At 33.7% G+C, this 7,710-nt stretch overlaps 1 protein-coding gene across 1 annotated transcript in view; it reads left to right on the top strand.

Annotated features, from left to right (window-relative positions):
* LOC111710482 (plexin-A4) overlaps positions 1-7,710 on the top strand; it is an 82,781-nt gene that overhangs the window by 18,909 nt on the left and 56,162 nt on the right. Inside the window, exon 4 of the mRNA XM_023484585.1 lies at positions 7,062-7,192. Within this exon, the coding sequence (XP_023340353.1) occupies positions 7,062-7,192 (131 nt within the window). The remainder of the gene's footprint in view (positions 1-7,061; positions 7,193-7,710) is intronic.

Raw genomic sequence — 7,710 nt, forward strand, 5'->3', positions numbered from 1 at the left:
ACACCCTGTAGAATCTATTCCTAAACCTAAGACACCCTGTAGAATCTATTCCTAAACCTAAGACACCCTGTAGAATCTATTCCTAAACCTAAGACACCCTGTAGAATCTATTCCTAAACCTACGACACCCTGTAGAATCTATTCCTAAACCTAGGATACCCTGTAGAATATATTCCTAAACCTACGACACCATGTAGAATCTATTCCTAAACCTAATACACCCTGTAGAATCTATTCCTATACCTAATACACCCTGTAGAATCTGTTCCTAATCCTAATACACCCTGTAGAATCTATTCCTAAACCTAGTACACCCTGTAGAATCTATTCCTAATCCTAAGACACTCTGTAAAATATATTCCTAAGACACCCTGTAGAATATATTCCAGAACCTAAGACACCCTGTAGAATATATTCCTAAACCTAAGACACCCTGTAGAATCTATTCCCCTTATTGAGATTGAAAACACTTCACCATCACATCCTGGAAATTTTGCTGTTAAATCCTTGAAAAGGTCAAAATGAGAAAATTCTGAAAATTCGCAATGCAAAATATGTTTAGTACACCAACGTTTAACATGCAAGCATAAATGTACAAACTTCGACGAAATACTTAAAAATATAATCTTTTTAGAAATGTTTCGGAAAATTTTTTATTTAATGAAAATTCCCCCCGGCCCCCCTCAAACAAAAAATTCTGTTTTGCAAAAATGGATTCTAAATGTTTAGTCTCGTAACCTTCCTCAAAATAAATTCGGTCTGTGGTCAACAGAAAAACATTTTTGAATTGAAAAATTTGATTATTTAAAATTGAAAATTACTCTTCCAAGAAATTGGTTGACAAGATAATCCATTTTGAAAAATTAACGATGGGATCAAACTCAAATTTGGTTCAGAATGAAAAAAGGGGTATTTTAGATCAATTTTATTTTTTTTGCAACAAACTCTCCTATTCTGAAAATCAGCTATGTTGATGGTAGACCGTGTTCACGTTTATCATTCTATTAGTCCTTATAGAGAAAACATCTCCCCCCCCTTCTTTTGCTGCCCCCCTTGAGTTAGTGTAAGAAGGTTGCATGATAAATAGGGAGGGGGTGGGGGTAGTGAGATATTTTAATTGACCATATCGAGCAGATCTGTCACCAATCCATAATCCTAGTTAACAATTGAAATTTATGTTTTGGGATGAAGAAGTTTTTTTGAAAGTTGACATTATGTCATTTTAATCCTCCGCGCTCCACCCCAATTGCCTCTCTTTAACAATGTTTTTTTCCCCGAAAATCTGTTTTGTATTTAAGATTCTGTTGGAGATAAACAATAGCAAGGAAACCACGGTAAATGCGTATAATTTTTACGCAATTAAGCGTTTAATGGAGCCTAGCCTAGCACAGTCCATTCATCCTATACTCACATAGCGTCTTAGTTTCAATGTCAAAGAAAATAAATTGTACGTTAAAAGGAAGTGACCGGCAATGTATGGTAGTTAAACTGAGAATGTAGTACTGTGGATAAATTTTTTAAGGTTCATTTGAGACTTATAAAACGTTTTAATAATGTACAATTACTGAGTTTGAGCGCTAAGCCGATGGTAAAGATTATCCATTTGAAGAAATCTGCGAACAAATTTGTAAAGCATAAGAAATTCAATATAATGATAAAAATGAACTATTTGATTTTAACATTGATTTAATGACAAATTTCTATTGTTCCTAAACATTTAGTTGGTTTACTTTTACATTTTTCGTCTGTTCTTAAATAATTTAAAAATCTACTCTTAAAACGTAACCACCCAAATGGATGATGTTGAACGTCGACTTTGCGATCAAACTCAGTAATTTTACTTTATTAAAAAGTTTTTATGTCTCAAATGAATCCTAAAAAATTTCTCAACAACACCATTTCCGGTCAACCCCTTTAATCTAAGATTCTTTCCCTAAGTTATGAAAAAATGTTGTCTATAATTTCAAACATCTAAACATCTATTTCCGGTTTTATCCTTTTCATATAACTACTTTTATTTCCTTTCCCCACATTTTCTTTGTTTTAAGCAGGTCTCGGCAACTTGTTAGCGTGTTTTTTAAACATTATTTAAACCATCCTTCCTCGCTGCTCTCCTCCTAATTATTTTCTTAGTACAAAAACTAGTTGTAATTTCGTCCTACCACCGACCTTGGGGAAGGCATTTGCTAAGGTCTGTTCTAGCATAATGGCTTGTATGCATGATTCAGACAGTTTGTTTTATTATCTTTATTATACCCTATTACAAATAGTTTGAGATATCATCTTTTTCATGAGCTCATACATGTCTTAGAGCCATACAGACACTATTAATAGACACTAGACATTATGTAGATTCAAGATACGGACACTAGACATAATTCAGATAATAGACATTATCAAATTTAGACAGTTTAATGAAACTGAATATCAGAATGAAAAAGACATAAAAATGAAAATTTACATTAAACCGAAAATTTCAACTAGGAAGACATTATATTAAAAAAACTAAACATTTAAAAAAATGACGCAATTTCTTCAACAGACATTATAAGGAAAGTAGACATCAGCAATAAGAGACAATGAATAGCGTACATACATTAATAGACAAGTGTGCAGAAAATGTTCAAATGATAGACATCAAATTAGTTAATGTTTAGAAAATAGACACTTTCGTAGACACTAGACATTTGCAAACAACTACGGATGTTTAAAATATCTTACATATATACTTGAAATATCGGACATATATCCTTGAAATATCGGACATATACCCTTGAAATATTTACCAGAATTTTAACACTAAAAACTAGATGCAGTAGTTTATATTTCAATGCATTTAATTTTTTTATTTCTTACTTTCATGCGAGGCAAAAGAAGATATTTTTAGAACAACCACCCTCCCCCCCCTCGAATTTTGATGAAAAACAGAAAAAGGGAGGGGTTGGGGGGTGCACGGGGATATACTATTATTATATAGACCTTGGCATTTTCTATATCTGAGTTGCATGTTAACTTTTCTCCAGGATACAGATAAAAACCGTTCTCATGTCTTCTTTTTAGGTATTATGACAGGTTCAGAGATATATCTTTAGTATAGATCATCTGTAGGTTCAGGTTCAGAGATATATCTTTAGTAAAGATCATCTGTAGGTTCAGGTTTAGAGATATATCTCCTTTATGGATCATCTGTAGGTTTAAGTCTAGAGATAAATTTTTAGTAGATCCTTTTAGTTTTAATGTTTAGAATATATCTCCAGTAGCTCTCTTGTAGTTTATAGATTTAGGGATATATCTCCAGTATATTTCTTGTAGTTTAGAGGTTTAGGGATATATCTCCAGTAGATTTCTTGTAGTATATAGGGTTAGAGATATATTTACAGTAGATTTCTTGTAGTTAATAGGTTTAGAGATATATTTACAGTAGATCTCTTGTAGTTTATAGGGTTAGAGGTATATCTCCAGTAGATCTCTTGTAGTTTATAGGTTTAGAGATATATCTCCAGTAGATCTCTTATATTATATAGGTTTAGGGGTATATCTCCAGTAGATCTCTTGTATTATATAGGTTTAGAGATATATCTCCAGTAGATCTCTTATATTATATTGGTTTAGAGGTATATCTCTAGTAGATCTCTTGTATTATATAGGTTCAGAGGTATATCTCCAGTAGATCTCTTGTAGTATATAGAATTAGAGATATATCTCAAGTAGATCTCATGAAGTATATAGGTATAGAGATATATCTTTAATAAATCTCTTTTTGTTTGTTATCATATTTAAGATACTAGAAATTCAAGGCGCTTCGCGCCCTTCTTTCTAGCCTTAGAGGGCGCTTCGCGCCCATCTTCTAAATTAATTGTAAACATGTTCTCNGAGGGGAGGGGCTTCCTCGCCACGCCACGCCAAACTCTTTTTACATCTTTTAAATCTTATTAATTCAAAATTTCCGAATTAGTCATTTTTCTCCGTAATTTCCAAGAAACTGTGCAGTGGTACGTAGCGTTTAATACATAATATTGTATTACGTATTGAACAAAAGAGGGCGCTGGCAAATTTAACTGTCGATTAAATAATTAACAATAGGTGGTGCTAGAGGTTCGGTGTAGTAAATTCTAAATGATGTATTGTTCGGATTTCTTTTGATAAATTGCATTCTTACTAGCACTTTCAACACTTAACATTTCTAAAGTAGGATCGATATCTGTTTAACAAAATATTATTCCCCCCCTCCCTTCCGATTATTTTTAAGACGGGGGGGGGAGCTTCACAAAGGGTTAAAATATAAGTATTTTTAAATATTGGCTGTCAAGACATTTTTTTAATTAATACTAAACATTATCGCTTAGATTAATAGGATTAAATAATAAATATAAAGAGAATGGCAACCCTGAGGCGACCATATGTCTAAATTTCTACTGGTTATGATGGCTATATTTATGCTGTACTCTGGTTTAGATATTTAGTCTCAGGGGAGGAGAGGAGGGCGATTTATCTTTGGTTTTAATATCCCTCGCATATACTATCCCTCGCCCGTTCTAGTTTAAATATCCGCCAACATACTATCCCTCGTCCGTTCTAGTTTAAATATCCGCCAACATACTATCCCTCGTCCGTTCTAGTTTAAATATCCGCCAACATACATCCCTCGTCCGTTCTAGTTTAAATACCCGCCAACACACTATCCCTCGCCCGTTCTAGTTTAAATATCCGCCAACATACTATCCCTCGTCCTTTCTAGTTTAAATATCCGCCATTATTCTTTCCCTCGCCGCCTTAGTTTAAATATCCGCCAACATACTATTTCTCGCCACTTCAGTTTAAATATCCGCCAACATACTATTCCTCGCCGCCATAGTAAAAATATCCGCCAGTGTATAATTCCTCGCTGCAATAGTTAAAATATCCGCCAACATACTATCCTTCACCCTTTCTAGTTTAAATATCAGCCAACATACTATTCTTCGCCACCATAGTAAAAATATCCGTCAACATACTATTCCTCGCCGTTCTAATTTAAATATCAGCCAACATACTTCCCCGCAAACAGATACAAATAATACAATCTTATAATTTAAATAATTTCTTAGACCTAATTATTAATTATTATTTGAATCCTCAGATATAAACTTTAGAAGAATAGTTTCAAACAATTTCCTAAAAAGTTTTGTAAACTGTCACTTTTAAGGTTGAAACTTTAATAACTAAGAAGATTTTAGATAGTGTTTCTTGATTTGAATGTTGGTCTAATTAATTATGATTTTCGCCCACGTTCCTCTGGTTTTTATATCTCGAGATTCACATTTCCCCCCGCTTTACTATTGTTCTTTTCTATTTTAACCCTTTGTTTTCTTGCCATTTTTTTTCTCGTTTAAATATTAGTTTTCGGATTTAATTTATTTGGAAAACAAATACATTTTCTAATGAATCTATAATTCATATTCTGTACATTTAAGGATCTTTATTTGGTATATTTTTAAATATGTCTTATTCAACTCATTCGTCTTATCTTAGATACCATTCTAAACTAATTCGTCCTACCCTAGAGTATTCGTTTTATCCTAGATACCATTCTAAACTAATTCGTCCTACCCTAGAGTATTCGTCTTATCCTAGATACCATTCTAAACTAATTCGTCCTACCCTAGAGTATTCGTTTTATCCTAGATACCATTCTAAACTAATTCGTCCTACCCTAGAGTATTCATTTTATCCTAGATACCATTCTAAACTAATTCGTCCTACCCTAGAGTATTCATTTTATCCTAGATACCATTCTAAACCAATTCGTCCTACTCCAGATACCTTTCTAAACTAATTCGTTCTAGTCTTGAAACCTACTTAACTGTTGATCCTACTCCAGATACCTTTCTCAACAAATTCGTCCTACTCTTGAAACCTACTTAACTATTGATCCTACTCCAGATACCTTTCTAAACTAATTCGTTCTACTCTTGTGTTGATCCTACTCCAGATACCTTTCTAAACTAATTCGTTCCACTCTTGAAACCTACTTAACTATTGATCCTACTCCAGATACCTTTCTAAACTAATTCGTTCTACTCTTGAAACCTACTTAACTGTTGATCCTACTCCAGATACCTTTCTAAACTAATTCGTTCCACTCTTGAAACCTACTTAACTATTGATCCTACTCAAGATACCTTTCTAAACTGAACCTACTACTGTTGATCCTGCTCCAGATACCTTTCTAAACTAATTCGTTCTAGTCTTGAAACCTACTTAACTATTGATCCTACTCCAGATACCTTTCTCAACTAATTCGTCCTACTCTTGAAACCTACTTAACTATTGATCCTACTCCTGATACCTTTCTAAACTAATTCGTCCTACTCTAGGTATCTGCTGAGACTGGTCCAAGATATGATTCTCCTCTATTTCTAAACTAATTCGTCCTACTCTTCAAACCTACTTAACTATTGATTCTACTCCAGATACCTTTCTCAACTAATTCGTCCTACTCTTAAAACCTACTTAACTATTGATCCTACTCCAGATACCTTTCTAAACTAATTTGTCCTACTCTTGAAACCTACTTAACAATTGATCCTACTCCAGATACCTTTCTAAACTAATTCGTCCTACTCTTGAAACCTACTTAACTATTGATCCCACTTCAGATACCTTTCTAAACTAATTCGTCCTAATATTGAAACCTATTTAATTTAACTATTGATTCTACTCCAGACAGTAGACACCTTTCTAAACTAATTCGTCCTAATCTTGAAACCTACCTAACTATTGATTCTACTCCAGATACCTTTCTCAACAAATTCGTCCTACTCTTTGAACCTACTTAACTATTGATCCTACTCCAGATACCTTTCTAAACTAACTCGTCCTACTCTTGAAACCTACTTAACTATTGATTCTACTCCAGACAGTAGACACCTTTCTAAAGTAATTCACCCTACTCTTGAAACCTACCTAACTATTTATTCTACTCCAGATACCTTTCTAAACTAATTCGTCTTACTCTTGAAACCTACTTAACTATTGATTCTACTCCAGACGCCTTTCTAAACTAATTCGTCCTACTCTAGGTATCTGCTGAGACTGGTCCAAGATATGATTCTCCTCTGTGTTCCGTTCTACCAGACTGTCCTCCTTCAAGTGAAAAGAAGCTTACCAACAACTACAACAAGGCCCTGGTCTTAGATTACTCAGATTCAAGGTATATATTAACTAGTCTTTGGTCTTCTAGACTACTCAGACTCAAGGTTTATACTTACAAGGACCTGGTCTTAGACTACTCAGATTCAAGGTATATATTAACTAGTCTTTGGTCTTCTAGACTACTCAGACTCAAGGTTTATACTTACAAGGACCTGGTCTTAGACCACTCAGATTCAAGGTATATACTTACGAGGACCCATGGTCTTAGACTGTATTTACTCACAAGCAGTGCATAGGATCCATTTAATTTTGATGCGGATCCGGATCCGGATTGAGGTTATTTCCTAAAACCATCTGAATTTTTGTCTTATTTGTTCACTTATTTTTATGAAATTTAATCTCTCTTTTTTCAATAGTTAAGATTTGGGGGTTGAGAGTAATTTTTTTGCAGTTTTTGTTGATATTTTGCCCCCTGGATGCGGATGTAAAATATTTCAAAGTTCTAAATCTCTTTTTTTATCCAAGAAATTCCAAAATTATTGAAATGAACAATGCTCAACCTTATATTTTTCGGCA

This window comes from Eurytemora carolleeae, unplaced genomic scaffold (assembly GCF_000591075.1).
Source record: "Eurytemora carolleeae unplaced genomic scaffold, Eaff_2.0 scaffold1015, whole genome shotgun sequence".
NCBI lineage: Eukaryota > Metazoa > Arthropoda > Copepoda > Calanoida > Temoridae > Eurytemora > Eurytemora carolleeae.